Source organism: Gossypium arboreum, chromosome 11 (genome assembly GCF_025698485.1).
Source record: "Gossypium arboreum isolate Shixiya-1 chromosome 11, ASM2569848v2, whole genome shotgun sequence".
Taxonomy (NCBI): domain Eukaryota; kingdom Viridiplantae; phylum Streptophyta; class Magnoliopsida; order Malvales; family Malvaceae; genus Gossypium; species Gossypium arboreum.
The window spans coordinates 4067606-4093365 of record NC_069080.1 but is presented as its reverse complement, the minus strand read 5'-3'; the positions used below and the strand labels follow the sequence as shown (position 1 = coordinate 4093365).

General features: G+C 34.4%; 3 protein-coding genes across 4 annotated transcripts; all 3 read right to left on the bottom strand.

Moving 5' to 3' along the window:
* Positions 1–3984: 3984 nt before the first annotated feature.
* On the bottom strand, positions 3985–4476 carry LOC108477621 (uncharacterized). Its single transcript, XM_017780142.2, has one exon. The coding sequence runs from the start codon at positions 4474–4476 to the stop codon at positions 3985–3987; it is 492 nt and encodes a 163-aa protein (XP_017635631.2).
* A 7722-nt stretch (positions 4477–12198) lies between these two features.
* Positions 12199–19358, bottom strand: LOC108479735 (vacuolar protein sorting-associated protein 35A-like). Of its 2 annotated transcripts, XM_017782495.2 has the most exons (21): positions 19055–19358; positions 18786–18882; positions 18554–18677; positions 17941–18126; positions 17162–17249; positions 16902–16958; positions 16698–16787; positions 16454–16576; positions 16083–16217; positions 15879–15995; positions 15366–15605; positions 15217–15282; positions 15027–15116; positions 14456–14545; positions 13941–14030; positions 13641–13709; positions 13468–13548; positions 13237–13344; positions 13049–13152; positions 12793–12906; positions 12199–12690 (listed from the first exon to the last, which is right to left on the bottom strand). In XM_017782495.2, the coding sequence occupies exons 1-21, from the start codon at positions 19145–19147 to the stop codon at positions 12480–12482; spliced, it is 2373 nt and encodes a 790-aa protein (XP_017637984.1). In that variant the 5' UTR covers positions 19148–19358; the 3' UTR covers positions 12199–12479. The 2 variants fall into 2 exon arrangements, with proteins under 2 accessions (XP_017637984.1, XP_052877731.1); XM_053021771.1 differs by lacking the exons at positions 16902–16958; positions 17162–17249; positions 17941–18126; ... (1 more) ...; positions 18786–18882; positions 19055–19358 and adding an exon at positions 16879–16896.
* Positions 19359–20063: 705 nt separating this feature from the next.
* On the bottom strand, positions 20064–23392 carry LOC108477172 (protein ALTERED PHOSPHATE STARVATION RESPONSE 1-like). The gene is made up of 4 exons (XM_017779638.2): positions 22424–23392; positions 22128–22330; positions 21798–22021; positions 20064–21090 (listed from the first exon to the last, which is right to left on the bottom strand). Exons 1-4 carry the CDS (start codon positions 23076–23078, stop codon positions 20319–20321), a joined length of 1854 nt encoding a protein of 617 aa, XP_017635127.1. The 5' UTR covers positions 23079–23392; the 3' UTR covers positions 20064–20318.
* Positions 23393–25760: the final 2368 nt, after the last annotated feature.

Genomic DNA, 25760 nt, shown 5'->3' with positions numbered 1-25760 from the left:
TAAACTTTTTGAGCAATGTGGTGGTGACGAGTTTTTACTAAAATAATATAAAAAATAAAATATGAAAATAGTATATTTTAAAAATAAAATTTGAAAATAAAAAATACGAACAAGGTGCCAAAGTCAGGGTTATTTATTAAATTATAAAAATACTTAAATAATACATTTGAAACAGTTTTTGCTAAAATAATATAAAAAATACGAAAATAATATTAAATTTAAAAATAATATACAAAAGTAAAAAATACGAATAAAGTGATAAAATCAGGGTTATTTATTTAAAAATATAAAAAATACTTAAATAAATAATACATTTAAAATATTATGTACTAAAATAATATAAAGAAATAAAATATGAAAATAGTATATTTTAAAAATAAAATTAAAAATTAAAAATATGAACAATGTGCCAAAGTCGGGGTTATTTATTAAATTAATATAGAAAACACTTAAGTAATACATTTGAAACAATTTTTGCTAAAATAATATAAAAATAAAATACGTAAATAATATATTTGAAAAAATAATATCTGAAAGTAAAAATATGAATAAAGTGGTAATATATAAGAAATACTTAAATAATACATTTGAAACATTTTTGCTAAAATAATATAAAAATACGAAAATAATATTAAATTTAAAAATAATATACGAAAGTAAAAATACTAATAAAGTGATAAAATTAGAGTTATTTATTTAAAAAATATAAAAATACTTAAATAAATAATACATTTGAAACATTATGTACTAAAATAATATAAAGAAATAAAATATGAAAATAATATATTTTAAAAATAAAATCCAAAAATTAAAAATACGAACAATGTGCCAAAGTCGGGGTTATTTATTAAATTAATATAAAAATACTTAAGTACATTTGAAACAATTTTTGCTAAAATAATATAAAAAATAAAATACGTAAATAATATATTTTAAGAAATAATATACTAAAGTAAAAATACGAATAAAGTGGTAATATATAAAAACACTTAAATAATACATTTGAAACATTTTTGCTAAAATGATATAAAATAAAATATACTATATTATATTTTAAAAATAATATACTGAAAATGTTTTACTTCTTATTATCATTTTAAAATAATAATAAAAATATTTGTATTTAAGTTGGATACATTTAATTTTAATGTAGTATAGCAAAAAAATATGTTGTCGAAAAAATTGTTTACTATTTTTTATAAGTTATTCTAATAAATATTTAAAATTTATCAAACATTAAAATTAATAACCGAAATTTATTTTGAAACTGCAAGCATCGCAATGGCTTCATTGATCAATAAGGAACTTTCTCACATATGTGACACAGTTAATAATACGGTAATATATTGTTATTTGTTAAGTAAGGGTTCCATTCAAAAAGATCTACGTAATTTAAGAAAATAAATTATGTTATTATAACTATTTTCTGTAACTTAACACTGTCAGGACTCGTACCGCATATTAAGGGGCCGGGTGAATGGTGTAGGATATTCCCCGGATGCACGACTGATGCCCTACTTAGAGCTAGCTGGATTCGAGTCAGCAGGATTGACCCGGACGTTCGATTTGCGGTACGATTTAATATCCGCATTGGTCGAGCGTTGGCGACCGGAGGCCCACACTTTTCATTTGTCGTGTAGGGAATGCACAGTCACTCTGGAGGATGTTGCATTACAGTTTGGGCTCCCAATTGACGGGGATGCAGTCACGGGCGTAAGTACGATAGCTGAGCCGGCTGCACTTTGTTATAGCCTACTAGGAGCGTCACCCGGCGATGTTGAGTCTACTTTTTCGGAGCTGAAATTTACATGGCTAAAAGCAAATTTTCAGCATTTATCAGATAATGCCACCAAGGAAGAGTTGGTGTGCGCAGCTCGAGCGTACATTATGCATATCATAGGGGGTGTACTGATGCCCAATTCGAACAACAACAGGGTTCATCTCCAATATTTACCTCTGTTAGCTGATCTGTATAGTGTTCGCTCCTATAGTTGGGGTTCCGCAGTTCTGGGTATGTTGTATCGTGAGCTTTGTCGGACGACAAAGCTTGATGCTGTAGACATGGGCAGATGCCTTATATTGTTGCAATCATGGGCTCTTTATCGGATGCCATTCTTGGCATCGGTTAGTCACCAGCCATACGTATATCCGCTAGTTAACAGGTGATAAAATTTAACTTGTTAGTAATTGACAATTTCTTTATAATGATACTATTCTAACGATACTATATTTACTTGAAAATTATTTTCGTAGATGGAGTATTTATCCGGGTATCGGGAGGTCGTACACTGTCCCGATATATTGTCTGATGATTGAACAACATGCCGGGGAAGGGGTAAGCTATTCAAATATTCGTGACATGTAATTGCTTTATATATCTTACTCCAACCGTGTTAAAATTTAATCATGGTATTAATCGTGCAGTTTATATGGATGTCATACCGTAGACTAGAAATTGCGGCTATTATACCCTCGTCTGCCTATGTTGATTCTCATTTGTGGTGCACTAATGCACTAATTATCAGTTTCAATGTAGTCGAGTGGTACCACGGCTATTATACCCAGATCCGCCAATGCAGGTGGGGGAGGAGGTTCACGGGAAGAACAAGAGAGGGAGACATGGACAGCATTGGGGGGTTACGCACCGGAGATATATTGCGGTGTGGGAGAGTCGGATGGCTCGAAGACCTCAGATGGATATGTCTTCCGATTTGCGCCCATCGTTAGAGTACATACAATGGTACTCTAGTATGGGGAAGCCATATTTACTTGGTGGGCAGTCGACTATAGTCCCCCCGTACGTGCAGCGATCTGGGGCATACGAGCTAGATATAGAACCCCATCCACAGCCAGATGCCGAGCATGACCCAGAACCGGAGCCCGAAGTACAGCCAGAGGCCGAGTTCGAGCGATCGCATTCACATTCGACTGATACTTCTTATCATCCGGCTGTACCTGGCAATGACTATTTTTTGGGCTCGTCATCGCATTCACATTCGGCTGATACTTCTTATCATCGGGATTTGGTGGGCAATGACTATTTCCCGGGCTCATCGGGGGGCGGATACCATTACGGGTTAAATATGTTTGGGTCGTACCCACCGCAGCACAACACCTCTCCCGGCCCATATCCACCGCATTATAGCACTACCCCCGGGCTGTATCCATTGCAGTACTCCACTCCTACTAGGTTGTATCCACCGCAGCATGGCACTCCTCCCGGCTCCAGTTCTTCTATGTATCAGACACCCTCACCTGCGACTGAAGAGGATGTTGGTCGTCACAATCACCCACAACGTGAACGTCGACCTCCACAGAAATATACCCCTAGGACCACACCATCGAACCATCAATTTTAGGGGTTTCTTGGGTTTTGATATTAAAAAGTTTGTATTTTTTTTGTATATATTTAATTAGATTAATTGGAACTTTGAAACGTGGAACAAAATTTGACCATAACATAAATTAGATTAATTTGGACATTTTTGAACATTAAAACACTAAAACTTGTAACAAACTTAGTCTTGTAATATAAATTGGAACAAACTTTAAATACATTACAACATTAATCTAATTGGAACATTAATTAAATTGGAACATACTATTACCGATATATATATAGAGATTTCATGGACGTATGAAATAGATGATACATATGTAGTTATATTGGTAATTGAGTGTAGGTAATTGGTAAAAATTACCTTGATCAATGGAATGTTTGGTTATGTGTGCTTCATGAGAATCTAATGATGATTATATTAAGTTTTATTGTGTAATTGACCATGGGATCCATGAAATGGTGAGTTCATGATTAGTTGAAAATGATATTATGATAAATATCATTATATTGTACAAAAACAGTTTGACTGGATTTTGAACAAATAGAGAAATATTTGCAATATAATTTTTTTCATATAAAAATAAATACATTACAACATAAGTTCAATTCCTACCTGATCGTGACGATTGTCCGACATGATAGCTTCACTGTGGGCATTTACTCCGATTATGACCAGCTAACCTGCATAATCCACAACGCGTACCCTCGGATTTCTCCCTAATGTCCATTTCATTACGGATTCTAGTTGATTGCGAACGACCTCTCAAATTCTGGCGTAGACCTCTGTCTGGGACAAGTTCAAAAGTCGTCGGAGGCACTTCCCACGTAGACAGGTCAGGCAGGACAGGAAACTCATTTTCCCATACACGTAACGTGCGGTTGAGTGTGTACACATCATCGACAAATTGTTCAACATTAAGGTTTACTTTAGCACAAGCTGCCACAACATGAGCACACGGATAATGAAGTGTTTGGAATCTCCTGCAATCGCATTGTCTATTCCGGAGATCAACTCTATAGGACCTAGGTGGTAGACCGGGTCGACGACCAATGGTCTCCGTAACTCGAAACGTTTCAAGGCGTCGTGAATATATTTCTACATTCATCGACCTAGCCATCCGACGGTTTGCAACCATTGCATCCCTGACATCTTCGACAAACACGTGTCCCACCTCAATCTGGTTAACTTGTTGCTAACCCATTCTTGGGATCAAGGTAGCCAACCTGTAGAATGTAGCCGAGAAGACTGTTGAAATCGGAAGATGCCGTGTTTTCAACAATTCAGCGTTGACCCCCTCCACTAAGTTTGTGGTCATCTGACCATAACGAAAGCCCTCGTCAAAACTTTGAGCCCATTGCCACTACTCCATAGTACCCAACTACTGTCGGAAAGATGTATTCGTTTAACCCTCCATGTCACTCTCAAGTCGAGTCATTCTTTGGCGAAAAATGTGTGGCTCTAGCTCGTACGCTATATATGTATTAAGAAAAGATAAGTTACAGTATTGCCCTAAAAACTTATATTGAAAAGATAAGGCAATCATTTACCTAATTTCATAAATTGTCTTTTCCAGTCTGCATTTTTATAATCTCTAATGAAGTTAGCTGCGATGTGACGGATGCGATGGCGGATCTCCATGGTACACCGAACGTCTAATGGCGGCAATTAATCCTTTCCCTCTATCAGAGATAATACAAATATTATCGTTGCTAATAACATACCTCCGCAGGTTGGTAAGGAAGAATTCTCACGATTCCATGTTCTCCTTATCTACAATGGAAAATGCTATCGGGAGCACGTTCCTGTTACCGTATTGAACAACCGCAAGAAGTAAGATCTGTGTATATTTTCTATATAGCCAAGTCTCATCCACTTGCACAAATAGCTTGCAGTGGGGAAATGCGCGCACACATGGATCAAACGTCCAGAACATCCGATGGAAAATTCTTTTTCCCGACTGTAGTTGGTCATCCAGGCTGTAATAAGGTCGTGTCTGTAACTCAATGACGGTCCCTGGTACGTACTCCCGCATAGCTGCTATCCATCCTTGTAGCTCGTTATACGACGCATCGAAATCCCCATACAATTGCTCCATTGCCATTTGTTTTGCTATCCATGCCTTTTGATATGACACTCGATACTGAAATCGTGCTTGTATTTCGACAATCAGTACCGAAACTTTAATGGTCGGCATGTCCTTCACCATTGGCATGATACATGTACAGATAGTTTTAGAATCAAGTTTTCGATGATCTTCTGTCATACGTGTTGATGTGCATGTGTGAGGCCCAACAAATTTGCGTATCTCCCACATCTGCGAATTTTGAATAAATGCAGCTCGTACCCGCCAATTGCAGCCTTCCGCCGACTTCCAACACTCTCTAATATATAATGTCGGTTTAGACACTGTAACTTTATAATCTACTGATATATTCATGCTATACCGCTTAATAGCAAATACGCACTCTTCTTTACTTTCGAATCTCTGGCCGATGAATAACTCCTCAGGATCAGAATTTATGGCCAGTCGGTGAGTAGGAAGTATTTTAAGGTACTCTGGAAACTCGGCTACATGCGCCGCATCGGGGTCTATGAGTGACATGTGTGGCCCAGGATTATTGTGAATCACAATACGTCGCATCTGGTTCCCGACCGAAGACGCGTTAATGTTTCCATCGTCATTCACATCTTCATCGTCAATATCATTGGGGACATCGTCCACATCGGGATCACTATCATTATCGACTTCTTGATAACAAGGACCACTGCTATCGTAACCATCATTACCAACCACATCCATATCGAGTGTAACATTAAGATCGATATCGATCCCATGTATAGTCGATTCACTATCAACGTACGATATTGGAGCCACCATGCACGGTTCTTGAGCTCTATGTTCTTCACCATATGCAATGAGATCTTCATTTTCCTCCATACCGGCTAACTCGGCAAATAAGTGAATCGGTGCATTTTTGTCACTCCCATTCCCACAGTAAAGAGCGATCATTATCTCCATGTCTTCGTCGTCTACAAGTTTCATTTCAGTGAATTTGATTGGATCTGTCGAAACTGGAAACTTGTAAAAAAGTTTCGAGATCCTTCTCCCACAACGTCTAACAATTTTTGCGTTAATTCTTCCCTTCATATCATCCAACGAGACATTTCTATTAAATCTCATTGCTATTTGTTGTCGACATTCAAATATGCATCCAACGGTTGTTGTCAAGATAATTCCATCAAAATAAACGCATACAAAAAATTGATTATCTATCTTCAATGCTCAATCTGTTAAAAAATAAACAAACTTTCTCAAAATAATTCCGAACACCAAATAAACTACTTATAATAAAAAAATTAATTACTCAATATGCATGCAATTTTTTCATTCATAAGCTCATAGTTTTTCAGTTCCCATTTTATACATAAACAACATTTATCTTTACATTTAACCATTTAAATTCAGTTCTATGTTTTTTTCCATCTCCGACCCTATATCTTCCTCTGAAAATATTGTACAATCCAATTTAGATATTCTTGATTCTCTTCATATTCATCTTCTACAATCCAATTTGGCAATTCCTCGGGATTTTCTTCCTCTTCAATTTTTATAGCGGGTATTGAATTTAGAAATTCTCTTGGTAATTTCCTAACATCTAATTTATCCATCCATGGTATGTCAATCACATTTTGCTTCCCAGTCAACTTTCGTGAACCTATACTTTGTCTTGCTATTTTCCTTGCTCCATAAGAGATTATAAACTTTACGAAGCATATAACTAGAATCCAATAGGTTCGTTATTTCATCAGGTAATACCAAATATGTTGCCATTTCTAACAATATCTATAACATGCCAAATAAATTTCATAAATATTATCTAATTAACCTAAAACGGGTTTTTTAGCCTAATAATATAAAAAATAAAATAAAATACCAAAATAAGTTGTTTGAAAGATTAAGTGCCAAAAGTGCCAAAATGGTACTTAATCTTTCAAACAACTTATTTTGCTAACTTATTTTATTTTTAAAATAATAAGGGTAAAAACTACCTAAAACACATATAACAAAATAATACATTCTTTACATAACATAAATAGACCTTTTTAGGGTTTTTTTTACAATAATAATAACTAACAATAATTATGATTTTTACTAATAATAATAATAAGGGTTTTTATTGACAATATTAATAACTAACAACAAAAAAATAAAATCAACAATAATAATAACAGCAAAAATACAATAACAATATAAAATTTCATTATTTAAAAAAAATTATACCTTCTTTTTTCCTTCTCTTTCTTTTTCTTCTCTTCTCCTTTCTTTCTCTTTATTTTCTTCTCATTGCTGCTGATTCTTGCTCCCGGGGCTGCTGGTTCTGCTTGGTTTTATAGTGCTTAGGTGCCGCCTGTGGGACCCACATAACTGGTGCCGCCTCTGCCAGAGGCAACACTGGTGCCGCCTCTGGCACCCACATGTCCCATATTTTTATTTTTTTTTTGTTTTCAGCTCTTTTTTTTTGTTTTCAGAGTTTTTGTTTACTATACCGGTACTGTTTGTCAGGGTGGTGCCACCTGTCAGAGTGGCGTGACCACCCTGACTATACCATTTCAGTAATTAACTTTTAGGTATATTATTTTGGAAATTTTTTAATTTTTTTATACTTTTTAGTAAAAACCCTTAATATAACAATAACATGACACTTTTTAAATCATCTAATAACAATTTTAATCCTCGACACTTATACTTTTTTTTATCAAATTGACCTTAATCCTATATAAAATAAAAAAAAATAAAAAATCTTTTAAGAATTTGAAAAACTCCAAAATAGATAAAAGAACATTCGAATTTGAAGGTGTCTACAACTTTGCCTTTTGCTAAGCTTTATTTAGAAACCCAAAATTTCTCATTGGTTCCTTCTTCTTGTACAATTGTTTCTAGTTGGAACAAATAGCAAACAGTTTGGCTCCAAATTATGGATTAATACTATAATTAATAGAATCATCAACTAAATAATCATTTCAACAATCATCGCCATTGCAACAACCCAACATCTGCCATGTTTGCTCAATTCCTCAATTCCTCACTTCCCATTTTCCCTTACCCTCCTTATCATCATCGAAACGGCAAACTCTAATTACCCTTCCCAAACCAATGTTGTCGCCTTCTCCTTCTCCATACACCTATGTGTTCTTGATCCTAGGTTCTAGACCTAATTACGTCTATAACTATTGTACACTCCACCGGTTCCTAATCGTGGTCATCATCAATCCACACCGTCACCATCTCCCATCACTTTCGGTATTAACATTTTTCGATTTGCCAACCATTGAATTCAACTTGTACAGTGCTCCATATCCAAGACTTCCAAGCAGGTTGGATTTGAAACCCGAGTCATCAGCTTTCTCGTAGCTTTGGACATTGTTGGTTCAAACTTAAGTCATTGGAAAGTTATCTTCTTAAACTTCTTTGAAAGTAACAACTAAGGAGATTAGCTTAGCGAGATTATAAGAAAATATTAAACTTATATAAGAAAATTGATGCAAAAGTTGTTACTAATAGATGAACTAAGGCCCATAAATAAAATAAAAACCCGAACCTTAAAAAACACAACACTAGAAATGAATCATCCTTGCATCATAGTCAAACTAAAAAGATGTATAACTTAAATTTTTTATGTATTTATATATATATTTATAATTTTATATACTTTTATATAATTTTTCAATTTTAAAAATAATTTTGATTTTTTATATAGAATAAGTGTCAAATTGATAGAAAATATAAAAGTTGAGGACTAAAATTATTATACCGATTAAAAAGTGTCAAATTACTATTACGTTAATCAGTTAACGGTCGAGTGACCAGAAAAACAATTTTCAAAACATTAGTGACCAAATAGTTATTTTTTTATAGTTAATTGACTAAAACAAAAAAAAATTCATAGTTAAGTGACTATGACTGTAGTTTATCCTTTTCTTTAGTTAACTGTAATATGTAGCAATTAAATTGTGGTTTTTGTTTTATTTTAAAAAAAAGGGAAGGGGGGGGGGGGGGGTTAAATAGTTAATGGAGGTAGTAATGATGTGGTACCAGAAATCCTTTTTGAAATCCGATACATTGAACAATCAACTCTTTAAATAACTTCAATCTTCCCCCTTTTTTCATTCAATGCATTAGGCATATTTTATTTTATATTAATTAACAAATTAAAAAATGTGTAAAACGACGGCTTTAACAAATTCAACATACTCAATCCACGCCCTTCTTTTAATTTAGGCAAACTATAAAAATAGTTATATATCTTTAATTATATTTACGTTTTAGTTATCAAAGTTTTAATTATAGTAATTTAGTCACTAATTCGTTAGTTGCTATTAAGTGATGGATAGAAATCATAGCTAGTAGTACAACCACCTTTAAACGGCCACGTGGAGACGATGCCATTTCCACATATTTAAGTAATTTTTTTTCAAATTTTAAATGATTTTAATCTCTACTGCCTTCACTCTCTTTATCTTTCTTCCTTTCTTTGTTATCTCTTCTCTAAGTGAATCCAACCAAATTAATTTAGGCAGCCTTTGGTACAATGGAAAGTAATCACTTTCTTAAGAATTTAATCAGTTGGAAAGTGATTCTAATATTTGATATGTCAAGTTTTATTTATTTTCCTCAAAATCTAATTTTCCTTTGAGAGCTATTTTTCTATAAAATGACAATGTAATTCCCATGATAAAAGATGAGAAAGTTGATTTTCCATGTAAACTGGAAAGTTAAAAAATATTAAAACAAAATTAACCCTATTTTATATTGGTTTAGGATATTAGTCTATTAATAAACATAAAAAAGCTAGTGCCTCCTCCCTGCATATTATTTGATTTTCTCTATTACTTCAATGGATTCTTCGTAAGATAGTTTTATTCCCTAATTTTATTTTTATCCTAGCTATAAATTTGATTTAGCACTTATATTTATATGAAATATTTATTAATTTTTTGTAGAATATGGCAAGAATTGTACCGTTTAAGTTGTGCAAGAATTGTGGGTTAGATGCCTATGACTTTACTTTCATATCATTTAATTATTTATAGTTTTGCTCATAGTAATACCTAGAATCAACTATTTTTTTAATATTCCTATGAGTTAGTCTTTAACCAAAATAAAGCGTGTTTTTAGTTTTTTAAAAAATTATTTCAAAACAATTTTTATATCAATAAATTTATATATGCATTATTATATTTAGAAAATATATGCAAGATTGAAACAATTTTGCTTTCAATTAGAATTATAAATTAAAAATAATTTTAAAACTATAAATTAGATTTTATTATTAAATATTTAATCTAAATATTTGTTAAGAATAAATTTTATTATAAAATTAAATACATGAATATTATCTTTTATTTAATAAGGTGAATTCAAAATAATTATTACATATTTAGAAAAGTACATAGTAAACTAAACGTGTGATAATACAATTTCACTGAGATTTTAATTAATACAACCAAACTCGTAAATCATTTAAGATTTGGAAAAAAAAATGCTTAAATATGTGGCAATGACATTGCCTCCAATGGCCATTTAAGGGCCGTTGTACTGCTAGCTGTGATTTTCGTCTACCACTTAACGACAACTAATAAACTAATAACCAACTTATTATCAATTGATAACTATCTGTGACTAAATTATTACAATTGAAACATTAGTGACTAAAATATAAACTTAAAACAAAATATGTGATTATTTTTATATTTTACCCTTTTATTTGTTATTCTAGTAAAGTTGGTCTAAATAGATTCGCACAAGGTTCTATTCTCTTTTACTTCTTTACATGGATTAGCAAGCAAACGTCACATATTATAAGATCCCACACGGAACATGGGATAAATGCATTTGTCCATGTGCACCTCACCAATTCAAGTACACGGGGAAGATTGAACAACGGTGTCTCTGTACAATTGCAAAACAGCCACTGTTTGATTGCCATAACATAATGCCGCGTTTCATACTATCAACTCTGGTTTTTAGTCGCATGCTACTATTAAAGACGGCACACGGCTTTTGAAGAATTAAATATCTTATGGCTGCTCACTGTGGCTTTTCTGAGTGAGGCTTTTTTTTATATATTTTATTTTTATACTTTCTCACAACTAACCCAACCGGCCTTAAACTTTTGTATATATTTTATTTTTATATAATATTTAAACATAAAAATAGTCTAAATTTAAATTTTAATAAAAGAAAATTTATTAGAAATATTAAGTATTAAATTAAAATAATATATATTTAAAATTGCAGGTTTAAAATATGCTTATATAAGTTATAAATGGACATGGCTAAATACGTTCACCTAAATTTTTGAACAGAGTCAAGCATAAGAGTATACTATTATCATACATAAACTTACATAAACTCACTTCCAACCCAATTGTGCCATGAACACCTCTAATTATCTGTAAAGGGTAAAAGAAAGGGAAGACCATATTTGATAAACTAAAAGAGGAACGAACACGGATCCATATGTGATAAACTCTACATCGTCCCTACAACAGTAAATTATTATTTCTATACCCTAACTTCCTTAAAAATTTATTCAGTATGATATATAGTAAAAGAACTTACTTTTGCTCAACCCTACCTATTACTCACCCTTTTCGTGGAAGGCATTGTCACATATATTGTGAGAATATTATACTGATAGAATTGTTATTGCACATATATTATATTAAAATGATTAAAAAGGTAGAAATCATATATTGCAATAATTGACAGAAAATTAGGCTTCCAAGCAGGCAGCACCGTAGGCAACTAGCAGTCATTAACGAAGGTAACCTTGAAATGTTTCAAAACTGAATATTTGAGTTAAAATTCATCCCTTAAAACAGTAAGTGGTAGTCTGTTTAAAACCAACTTTTTAACATCTAAACTGTTAAACAGCAGTCGCATGAATAAACTTACACATTTCTTACTTTGCATCAATCCATGATATGATGCAAGAATTTGCTACGTTAGCCAAAAAGGCCAATGGGAGCATATACTATTAATCCGGTTAAATTCTTTTGTGGACAAAACAAATCAAAAGTCTACAACCTTTTTTTTAAGGAAAAAAAAAAAAACACTCACAGGGGCTCTCGCCATCACACCTTGATAGGTTCATATTTTTCACCTATAGCTCCACCTTTCTGTTTCTGAAACTCCATATATCTGAGAGTGCTGGCAAAGAAAGCATCCGCTGCTGGATCTAGTGTGCTAGAGTCACTATGCATCTCGGTTGTTATTAATTCAATCAGACTCTGGATTGCAGCAACAGTGATCTGGGGGTTCCCCTTCTCAAAGAAATAAAGGTACCTACCAACAACAGTGAGGATGGAATTCCCATTACAAATAATTAGGATAATATTGAACAAACCAAATACAATTTCATCGCAATCAGGGTTTGCAGGAATTTACTTGTTCAGTATCTCAACAAAGAGAGTGACTGATCCAGCGCTACCTCGTGCTGCATTCGACATTTGTTGAGCAGCATTTGCAATTCTCAGTGCCCGCTTAAGGCAAAGCAAGACCCTAGTCAAAAGCAAAGAAAAAAGATTAGATCAATAAGACCCAAGGCTTCTCAGTCTCATCCAGATTCAATGCAAACACCAGATGGGATGCACATGCCCATAACATGTAGGCATGAGACTATGAACATAAAGGTCAACCTTACCTCTCTCCATCTTTTACATTGTCTTGATCATCAACCCAGAAGAGATGCGAGCATGCATAAACAGCTCTGCACTGATCAGGCTTCTTCAAAAGTTTCGCAGAATACTGCTCAAATACAAGGGTTCAAGTCAAGTACAGTTGAAAGATGCTAAGCTGCTTTCTAAACACGTGAAATAATAGAAAGATTACCCCTGTAGCCTTGTGTGTTAAAGTATCCCTATTTTCAACACCAAAGACATGCATCCTCTGCAGAGTTCCAATTATTAAATGTATAGCAGTAACCTGTGCCCTTGAGTCCTATAAAAGCATATATTAGCAAAAATCAATTACTAATTCCCACGTTTTATTAGTAATAGCCATGTAAGTTGTAGAGACTCTATAAAGAGGCATTGTAATACTCATCAGATTGTGCCAACTTACTGAAATCTCTTCCTCGTATAAAATGTAAGCTTGTGTGAAAAATTCATATGCCACAGGTTCTAAATCACAGTCATTCGCAGCCTGATCAATAAAAATCCATCATAAATATTAGGAAAAAAAATAAATTATCTAACTTATGATTTTTATATATAAGGTCCAAAAACACCATGTACCTCAGCACACTGCAGAAACAACTGTAGTGCCAGCTCAGGGGCCGGAATGTTAGAGAGAGTTTCAACAGTCTGAAACCAGAAACTACATCATCATCAAATATGCAAAAAAAATTGTGCAGGGAATTCAGATAGAATTGAATAGACATGAGGACCTTCAATATGCGTTCAAACAAAGCTTTTTGCCAAACACAAATCACAATTTGAAATCTAAATACACCATGATCAGATATTATAATCTATTCATACTTCAAAACCCAAGCAGGTAGTAGCCTAACTGCAGTTCTGAAGAAGATGACTGACCTGATTCAAAACCTGGAATATTTTCTTGGGCGTAGTTGATTCCTCCTCTCCAAAAGGATTTTCCTCTTGGCCTTGTAGTTGCCGAACCAACTAACAAGCAAAAAATTTAAGGTTAATTTCATTACAAGAAAGAAGAATCAAAGGTGCAAAGAATTAAAACCATTAAGTTAAACTGCACCCCAGGGTACAGAAACAAGAAAGTAGCAAGGGGAAATGGGGAATAATTTTCTATTTAAAGATAGAAAGTGTAAGGTATTTTTGCAATTGTATAAAAGTTAAAGATGGAATTTCCATTTAATATTTTTAAATCCGGATTTTTATTCTTTGGACCAAATCCATTTCATGAGACAATTTCTTAAAATGTTACTTAAGTGCAGCAATGAGAAGTCAAAAATGCTGCACCATATACTCAAACACATGCCATTATCTGCTTAGATATCAACAGGAATATTTGTTTAGTCTTCACTTTTAATGTCATAGCATTCTATAGTCAAACACACAAAGTAGAGACAAACCTTAAGTGAAGAGAAAACAAGGGGAGGGACAGTGAAGGGTAGGCGTTTTGGTCCTCCACCCAAGATATGCTTCCTCACCGTGCATATTATCTACAAATAATCAAATTGAACACACAAACACTTCAAAAGCAGAAAATATGTACCATTTATGAACATTCAGGACAGTGGCATAGCCACCGGGGTGTGTGGGGGCCCCGCCCACCCCCTTAAAATAGAAAATTTTTCATTTAGGCCCCTTTAAAATTTATAAAAATGATAGAAATTGCACTTTGGCCCCCCAAAAATGATAAAAATTGATTTAATCCTTTAAAAATTATAAAAATATAGACTATTAAAATGGTGAAATTGCATTTTTACTATCATAAAAATATACAATTTAATTTCGGACCCCCTACAAAAATTTTCTGCCTTCAGCCCTGATTCAGGATAAACTCTATGTAATTGTTGAGGTCATATTAGCAAAGTGTTCATGAGAAAACCCCAATAAATGCACTAAGAACTATTTGACTACCTAACCTTGACTGCATCAATCGTGCTATGAGAACAAAAATGCTTTCACCCAATCAAGTACCTTAAACATCTCTTCAGGGTCATCACTATGCAACAACTGAATAAGACGTGCTACAGAATTCTGCTCCTCCTTGAAATCATCTTCATCAACCTGAATGCGAGATTGAATAGTTGTCATGCTGCATATTGGTGAACATGCTAAAAATAAACATTTAACTCTATAAAAATGAAGATGAATAAATCATAGTGACCTCATCATGAAAAGCATCATCCAGGTCCTTAATAAGACCTTTTATCAGTTCAAACAACGCCTCAACCTGTCACAAAAAGTTACAAGATCAAGAAACCCCTTCAACAAAAAACAAGCTCAAAGCAGTAAACAACATAATTACAGACATACCCTGTCAGCAGTAGAGATACGAGTTTTGTTCTTCATAATGCTTTGAATTATCACAGTTGCCATGACTTTATTTGTTTCACTGTCAAGGTATTCCATAACACGAGGATAATTTGAAAGCTTCAAGGCTGTAACAATGTCATTGTATTTGTCAAGTGGAGCACTTAAGAGTGCAACAATCTGTTTTGTTGCTTTCTTGTCTTCGAGCTTTTCTTTGCCAGAGAGTTTTTTAACACATGCTCCCTGAACAATAACAAGGTCAAGTTACCTCTTTGTCGATTTCTAACTTCTGTGAAAATAGATGGAAGTAGGAACAAATGATTAAATAGCTTTCTCTTTATAAATCAAGCTTGTAAGCACCACCATACGAATTTCAAGTCACAGACAGACAATAATTTAATATTTGGGAAGAGAGCAAAAAAATTGATTTAGCGTATGAACATCTCTTGGTTTATGAGCAATAAAATCATAAGCCTTATGCGAATATGCATTATACAGCTTAAGACAGTAGCTTACCAAAACTTGATCGGCATAATCAAGCCTGTCAGGATGGACATGGAGAGTAAATGTAAGAAGAGACGAATATAGAGTTATCACACCAAGGATAGGCATATCAGGCTGTGCTTCAATCACCTGCATCATAAGATAGAATAAGACTAACTATTTACAACATTAATCTAGGTTAAGCTACGAAGGATTATCTCTGGAAACAAATTTTACCTTTCCAATGGCATTATTCAACTTTGAAAAAGCTTCTACTTGCAAGAACTCAGGCAACACATCTGCACTTGAAGCAGCATAATTTGATAGCCTTTCCATTAATCGAGATAGCACGGTTTTGATGTCAACAGTTGGCTGAAAAAACAGAAGGAAGAAAGTGCTCAGAAATTGTAGGGCGTGCTTAAGATGCTGCATTTATGTCATAAATATTAAGTGGAGATACACATCCATGTTGATCCACACACCAGGAACAAGAAGAAATATGTAGATGATGCAAATTACAGAAAAGCTCTAGGAACCATAGACAATAACAGAAGCAGAAAAGTTCTAGGAACCATAGACAATAACAGAAACACACATTCATGACACACCTGAAGTTGTGGGAAAGCACCCAGTAAAACATCAAGAGTTTGCAAGTGGTACTCATCAGGAAAGACTTGAATTATGCAATCCATTAGATAGTATTGAGCTATCTCATCTTTACAATTGACAACCTGACAAGATTTTACACAACCAACGCTTGATGGTTAGCAAGCCAAAATTACCTATTATAAGCTCCAAGACAGAACATAGGAGTTAAGTTTAAGCGCATTCGTGCATGTGCACGACACCAACCTGTTCAAGTACACGGGGAAGAACAGTCTCTTTGTACATATCAAGGTCAATACCCTCTATTTGACTGAGCACATGAAGATTCTTCCCAACCTAATTAAAAATCAAAGCAAGCAAGGGAGAGGCAAAACCCTTCGTAAGCATCCTTCAAACTGGTACTCAACATTATTGCAGTGAAATTTACCAGTTGTGGGTCACAGATATTACAAGATCTCTTAGCTCGCTCCTCTCTTTCTCTCTTTTCTCCTTTTCTCGGGCGGGTCCCTGCAGACCAGAAAGCCCGACAGCAAGCCTCAATTCAGGATCAGCTAAGAGTATGAATGATTGACAAGCACTATAACACCTGCATGACCAGAAATCATGCCCTCATGATATAGTTTTACCTCCCTATCATGCAAGCATTTTTGTGATACATGCATGCCAAACATGAGAGCAGGAACAGACCATGGATATTCAAGTCAACTAACCTGGTGCTGCATCCGCACCCACAACTTGTTCATCTCCGTAAAGTTTTGAAGCACAAATTCCACAGCATCCACGACAGTGTCTGCATCCCTGAAGGGATCAAGAAAGTCAACCACTGGTCAGGAAATCTCAACAGAGGACCAGCTTAAAGGTTGAAAAAGAGGATTATATGAGTTATCTATTAACCAACCAATTTGATCAGATCATAACCAAAATCATAGCAGGATTGACATGATCAATAATTTAGTGAATCAATTTGGTAACCATAGTTCCAGTGAGAGAGTATCATGCCAAGAATAGTGCATAAATGATGGAGGATAAACTCAAATTTTGGTTTTTTGATATAGACGGAGATTCAAGCATAAAAGATATTGTAGAAAACATAAATTAGGCCTTGTTTGATAACGCATTGAAAAAATGATTTAGTTTTTTAAGCACATCTGATAATCCATAATAAAAAAAAAATGGTGGAATTTTTTTCAATAAAAAAGTATGGAAAATGATAAGTTAAAATCCCTATTTAAATATCAAATCCCTTATTTTCATTTAACTTCAAATGAACTGACCCAGGTTCTTCGAAAATTGTTAAAATCCCTTATTTTTGGAAAACAATGAAAACAACTTTTTATTGTTTTTTAATTTCCACATATTTTCATATTCCAAATATCATTTTTAAAATTTTCAACCAAACATGTTTTCTTCAACGTTTTCCATTTTCTTAGAAAACAGAAACAAAAATGGCCTCCGTTTCCTGAAACGAAAGAAAACTTTAATTTCTTACCCTTCATACTCAGAACCTATGTCAGGCAATTTATCCCTGCTAACTTGAGCCAGGTAACTCCTAAGAAAGAGCCCACGTACAGGATGCTGAATTCCACGGCACATTTCAACAAGATCTTTAAGAACATCCTTAGCAGGAGCTTCTTTGGATTTAATATAAACAGAGCCTACAGTACAGAGGAGATACCTGACATAGATCACAAGGCTTACCATGTTAAATACAAATTGTACAAGTAAGTGAAACCGAGATATATTCATTTTTTGGTAATTCAAACGAAATTGCTCAAGCAAGTTACTAAAATAATTATGCTACTTGAACATGCTTTCCCGTTATGCAATATACGTGCCAAAAGAAACCATTTCACACACCCTACAGATGAACCAAAGATGATGCTCTCGCTAATTGTACATATATATAGGACCTAGGTTAATTAAAATTTCCCTAAATAACAGAACTATTTACCATACGATAACCCACAGAAAAGCCGCTTTAAATCCACTGCATAAGCTTGCTGAAATAAATTACACAAGAAAAAAACAGCCTGAAGCCTATTGGTACACTTGCTGAAGTGATGAAGCACGCATTAAACAGTTTGAATGTTAGTTGTGCTTACAATCTTGGCAATATATTGCCAGCATGTTGTACTAACTCATACAGATCGACAATAGAGCAACCACGCCTTGTCTCTTCCTTAAAGAACATCTCCAGCTTCCTCAATTCATCAAATGCTCGCATATCTGTACCATCAACCAAAAACAATCAAAATCGCAGTCCAAAACGGAATTTACCAATCACTTCATGAATCTAATGCAAGATCAAGATCAGATCAGGAGAGAAGAGCTAACATAATTCGTAGTATTTGTGAGGGGAAAGCCTTGAGGTTCGAAGTTCTGATAACATCTGAGCAGAGTACTTCAAAGCATCTCTGAGATTGTTCGAATCCTAACAAAATCACAAATAATCAATATGGCGCCAAATTTTCACAATATTGCAAAAATTAGGGCTTCTACGGTCAAATTAAGTAACAATATTAAAGCAAGTAAGGATTTCCCCTGATAATCTCACTTCCCTTCAACCAAGTAAGGTGTAACAAAATAATTGAGAAGGGAGTTACCAAAGCGCGATGCATGTAGAAAGCGTTCTGTTGGAGGCCAGCGATGCCGGCGGCGAGCCATTTCTCTTCATCTTCGACTCCGTCTGCGATCATTTTTACGGTCCCTATTGTTTGATCTTTTCTGAATCTTAATTTGCTCTTTCTTTTCTCTTACTAAGAGACGTTTCTTAATTGTTATCGAGGTTGTTTTGACTTGTTTCGTGAACCTAACGCCTTTCAAGTCTCGTTTTCGATCGAAGTGATCCTGTGCTACGCATGTCTATGTCCTACTCTAATCAAGCCCTTGATATTGCTAGAAGTCTAAAAATGGGATTTACACCGACTGATTTTGTCATACTCATGATGATTTACTTACTAATTTACCTAGATTAATTACTAATGTTATGTATGATGCAGGGGATTAATTTTTAGTTAATTTTTAAAAGGATTAAATTTTAAAATTTTATATTTGATTCAATTTGTAATTTAATATATAAACTTTAATTTGGAGTAATTATATATAAAATATATTTTGATTGTGTTTCAAATATATATATAATTTTTATTTTAGTTTAATTATATATATTTAAATAAATAAATATATTAAATTATTTTTATATTTGATTATATATTTATGTGTGTAATATTTCAATTTAAAGGGTGTGTTTAGTTGATTGAAAAAAAAATGAATGAAATAGAAATGAAAGTGAGATAATAGAAAAGTAGAAAAAAAAATTTGGAATTAAAATGTCCACCATCGATAGGAGTGGCTAATCCCCCTGTCACAGGTGCTTCATTCTTATGGATGAAAATCGAATTTCTAACATGGTTAAAAAATGAAGTAAGTAACTACCACACCACAACTCATGGCTATGTTAAGGCAACTTCTCCAATTTTCACTGCTGCTGTAAAGCAATTTAGTGCCTGTCAGATACAGTCAGTTGTATAAAAGAATTGGATGAGAAGCAAGCCTTTGGAAGAGTGACTCTGCGTTGCAGCTATGGAGTTATTCAACTATGCTAGGGAAAAGTTGTTCTAATCTCAAGCAATACAAGTGCTTCACTTGGTTGCTCTCAGAGCAATTCATTACCAAAACATAATTTCATGATTCAAAAGGCAAACAGAAAAAGGTTTTAAAGAGAAACTTGCAAAGCATTCAACACTTTCCAATGACGAAATAAAACTAGTTATACAGTTCTACACTCCTACTTGACTGGAATTTTCTTCCTTGTCTGGACTTTGATCCAAATACCGAACACGTATCAGTGGTAGCATCATTTCGATCTCAAGGAAGTATTCTCTTCACATCATGTTCCTGATCAATACCCTTGGCTTGATTGTAGACAGATTCAAAAGCTTGCATACATACACTTGAATATCCCACCATTGCCTGGAAGACATGAGGAAACCCCATTTGGAGGTTGTTTAAAGTCATTGCTCTTGTTACACTCGCTGACTTCTCATGTTTATTCTTCTCCTCTTCAGCCTTTGCTCTCAACATTTCCACCTTTGTTCGTTTTTCTACAACAGGGTACTTGTTCATTTCAGGCATGGAGGAAAACGGGCCATACTTACTTTCCAGTGATCTAAGTTCAGCTGCCGCCTTCTCAAAATCTTTCAAAGCAGAATCTGCCTTCTTTTTTTGCTTATACTCTTCTGCTTGCTGGACCACGATGGCATGGATTACTGTCAAGAAGCTCTTGATTCCTTCAGACGCTACCTTATCTGGAATTCTGTCAATTGCAAGATGCCATTCTTCACAAAAAGAGTAAATTTTCGATTCCTCATTGCTTCTTAAAAGTGGGTCTTTGCTGAACTGGAAAAGGCTAAGCCGGAGCCAACCTGCTAAGGACTGAATGTAGTCTCGTTGAGCCTTGACTAAGTTGCAGAAAGAAGAATGCCACTGCTGGACTTCAAGCTCGAGCTGGAGAGTTGATTGCTTGTGAATCTCAGAAGTTGGCTCGTTAGAAGGCATAAAGTTAAGGTACTTGAGCTGCTGAACTATGTGTGTGTGAACTTGGTGAATTTCGTACATGCTTCTCCACATCCACATCAACCTGCACAAGGAAATAACCCTCAATTCAGAGTTAATGTGAGGAACAAACTATTTAAACAATAACCCTCCACTGCAGATTAAAAGAAAGAATTAAGGACATCAAATTAGGTAAAAAGCAAATTGTTTGCTGCGGACAACCTCACATCCTATAAATCTCCAATGGGAACCAATGGTATATAGGAACCAACTTGGAATCATATGAATCCGTATGGATGATTAAGATTACTTTAGCAGTACCTGGAACCATAAGCATGCATTAGCCCAATATGGTCAATCCGTTAGCTGCATGAATGCCCAATTTTTCAAATTTCATACAATTAGGACCATAGGATTATCTTCCTGAGGAATACAGGAATCAGTAAAGATTATGGTTAATTATAAATGGAGACCCCACTAAAACTATTCAGTTAGTGACCATTCTCAACCTGATACAATAGGACGCAAAGTACAAATGGATTCCACTTGTCATCTAAATCAGTCAAAAGAAACTCCATATACAATTCTAAATCAGTCAAAAAGAGAGGGAAACAACAAAAAGAGAGGGTCCCAACTCCCAAACATAGCCTTTTTCTGTACTATCTCAAACAATAAATGAACTATATCAGTCTATGAAAGATGACATGAGGGCTAGTGTCTGCAGCATATTGATGCTCAAGGCAAACGGGAAACAAGTACGTGGAAGCAAAGTGATAAATAAGCTAGACTAACCCGTTTACAAGGTCCAGGAGTTGAGGATAAAGCTCTAACTCTCTCAGTTTGATGATTTCCGCTGATATGGTCTCAATGGCCTGTGAAGAAACCATCATTTGGGATTCTAATTTTTCAACCTCTTTCTTAGTCTTTTCAGTCTTGACATAGTCAGCTCTCTTCAACTCCAGCTTCCTCAATTGGGCCACCCGCTTCTCATGTTCCATCCTTATAGCCTCCACAGTCTAAACAAATCACCAGTAAAAGAGCAGTCAGATTAAAACTATAGATCACTTTTTTTGACTCATCAGGCCACTGCAAATTTTCTAACCATGGAACAGGATCTAGTACCTTGACCTCTTCGTATAATTTCTTCTCCCAAGCATACAATCTCTCTATAGTAGAAGAATGGCTACTGTTAAGAATAGTACCACCTACATTTCCATTTTCTACCGTCCTATCGCCTCCCAACTTCCCAGTTCCTTCCATTTTTGAATTTCGATTCCATGCCCAAGTTGTTGGAGTCAGATTGCAACCATAGTTATACACTTTACCTGCAACAAGAAAAAGAAAAAAAAAAAACCCACCCAGAAATGTTAAGAGAGAAAAAGAAAAGGAAAAGAATGAGAGAGATATAACTCATTTACTTTGAGCAGGAAAATTGGAATTTGAAACTTCTAACAGCGACGAGAGCTGGCTACCAGCATCGGCAGCTTTAAGAAAATACTCATCGACCTCTTTCACGATCTCCACCAGTTCTTTACTATTCCTCGACACCACCATAGCAAGCTCACTTCCCGTATCTTTCGAGAACCCACTCACCACAGAAGGGGGCGGTGCCATGCTTGCAGCCCTGGTCGTGGGGGTTGTAGCGGTGACCGCCACCTCAGGCACTGACGTGGAAGCCTCCCATTCCTCCTCTGTGGCTGACCGTGACTCTGTAGCTGGAACAAATGGATCCCAAAAGTCCCAGTTACTGGATTGAGGAGGAGGAGGAGGCGGCGGCAGAACAGGGGAGGCCGTGGTAGCAGATGTCCAAGTGTCTGAAGTAGGACTCATTGGCGGCGGCGGCAATGCCGGCTGTTGGGGCGGCGGAGTAGTACGGTGGTGGGAGTGGGTAGTTGTTTCATTGTTGGAAAACTGAAGGAGAGCTGAGCCTGTGCCTCGTAAAGAGCGCAGATACATAGAATGTGAAGCACCAAGAGCTTGTCTTGCTTTAACCAACTGTTTCATGTATCTCTTTCTCGCCTTGCAACGCGAAACAATCTCTTCCCTATCGATCCTTGAGTACCAACACCCCATTTTTTTCTTGCTTCACCCTTCTGCCACAGATCAACTTTTTTTTTTCTAAAATTTGAAGCAACTAAACAGTAAAGAGGGAAACAAAATGAGCTGTGAGTTAATTTTACTTAGTCTAAAGATCTGTTGCTTTTACCACTGCAGCTTTCACCAATGGAGGGTCTTTCATCTTCAAGAAACTATCTTTCACAGCAAACAAAGCTTCTTCGAACATGAAAATGTTGGCTGTTACTCTACTCCGTGGTGATGGTGAAACCAACTTGGGGCAGAGAGCCAGAAAATTAAAATTTTTATATTCCGATTTAATGACGAAGTTACCCTCCTGGAATGTACTTTTTCCTGTTATTAAAATACGGATAAATTACATCATAGGTCACTCAATATTGTCTTTTTTTTTTCTACTCAATTATTAATTTGCTTCAATTTGATCACCACTTTTTTTTTCACCCAATTATCAATTTTTAATTTGATCACTTAATTAATTTAGATTATTTTTTGTCTATTTTTATTTAGTACTGTTAAATTTTTAGCAGTAAGATAAGGTAACAGTTTAAACATAAATATAATAATAAATTTAATCTTTAATTTCACATATTATATCGATTTATTAAAATTTTAAAAAAAATTTTATCTCCTTCTTCCTCTTCTCCCACTGCCACTAGCATTGTTGCCTCCACCTTCACGCTAAATATCATGAACAAAAGATACAACAAACCTGCACGCCAACATCTACAGTTTCATCATCATCAATATCACCAATGGCTTCAGCAATATTGTTGTTGGATTTAACAATAACTTTGGTGGCTTCCAAAACTTAATGTGCATCGCTGCCATCTTCAGGTTCCTTTTTTACACCATCTTCCTTCTGCTCATTATCACCTTTCATATTTCCATATGAAAATGCAATTACAAATCCCCACACAATAAAGCATATAAAGAACATCAGACTCATGATGAGAACCATAATCTCATCCATTTTTCATTCCCAAAGTTGCGGCTATACAAAGATTCAATGCAAAAGTCAACGAATCATTTATGTGTAATATGTTTTTAGAAGCTTTTGAATAGGGGGAAAAATATCAAAAGCTTAGTATTTCACTATGAACTAATGGATAAACTGTCGGCAATATAAAAAATAAATTTTTTGTTTAAGAAAACAAGATGGAATCGGCAGATATATTGCTCGAGTATTTTTTTTTTATTTTTCTCTTACAATGATTATTTTTATTTGTGTTTCTGTCTTTGAGATTCGTAGTTGTTTTTGTGTTTTAGAAACGAAAGAGGAAGGGAAATTTTGAGAATTAAGTTGAGTTTTTTTTAAAAAAAATTTAAAGATTAATTTTAAAAATTATAATTAAAAGAAAAAGAGAATAGTTGAATAATTAAATTAGAAAATTTGATAACTGACTGAAAGAACAACAGTTAGATGACCTGTAGTTTACCCTTAAAATATTACTGGCTACTGCAACATACCGCTCGAACCTGCAATGCAACGACTGAACCCAAGGTGTTGTTGTAAACCCACATTTAAAGCGACATTGGAAAGCTTGATTTGGAAATGGTGAAACTGGGAAAGGCAAATTGGATGGAGATTAAAGCTGCATCATAACCGAGTTAAGACTCATCTTAGCAATGGAATCTAAATTATAATGAAACAGGGGGGTTTTGTCCTTTTCCGAATTTTCTTGTCAGAAAATTATACAGTGGAGTGTTCCTTTGAGGTGGAGAATGGCGTCGTTTGCTATGAACTTGCAAGCGTGTTTATCTTATTAGAAATAAAATATAAAATGGAATATTCAATTGTGTTGCCTTTTATAGGGAATTGTGAGCCGTGACCATATCAGGACAATTGATAAGTGCTAAAAGGGTCTTCTTTAGGGACAACTTTGCCCTTGTTGCTGATTCTTTTTTGCACAAGTACGAGCCTCAACCCCATCACAGTCTTCTTTAGTTCACACTAATCCTGGATTTTTGCACATTGACTTTTGTTTGCACTTGAAAAGCCAAGCTCAACCCTTAGTTTAATTTTCATCCTTCTACTTGAAAAATGAGTTAACTGACCTTGTAGTTTACAAACAATAGCGAAATAGTTCCTCCATCAGTTTTTTACTGAACTTTTAGTTGCTGATTTTGATTTAATGATATCTGAAAGGCTTATTAAAAGTCTATATCAGTAATTACCGTAAAATTTTAAAAGAGGAATCATTTTATTGTTATATGTCACGAAGGTTGCTTATTGTTCTTTTAATGAGAAAAAGGGTAAATAATGAAGCAATATCAATAGATAAATTAAATTTTTTAGTAGTTAATTTTAGATCAATTATTGGATTAGGTTATTCTTTCAAACTCAAAGGTTTATCTAAAAGTTGAAAGGATTTGAGTAAAAATATTAGGCCCGAAAAATTATCTGGGCTTAAGCTTGAACATCCAATAAGCCCAAGACCGGTACTTATATTTAAGTTTATAATATTTTATATTATATTATTTTTATATATTACTTAATTTATATAACACATAAAAGAATAAATCTATGTTAAATATATAATACTATTCTAATGTAAACATTAAAATAATGTTAAGATGATTATAAAAAAACTAAATATTAAATTAAAGTAATATAAATATATTTTAAATTTTTAAAAAAATAATATTGATGGACTTAAAATAGGCTTGAATTATTATTTT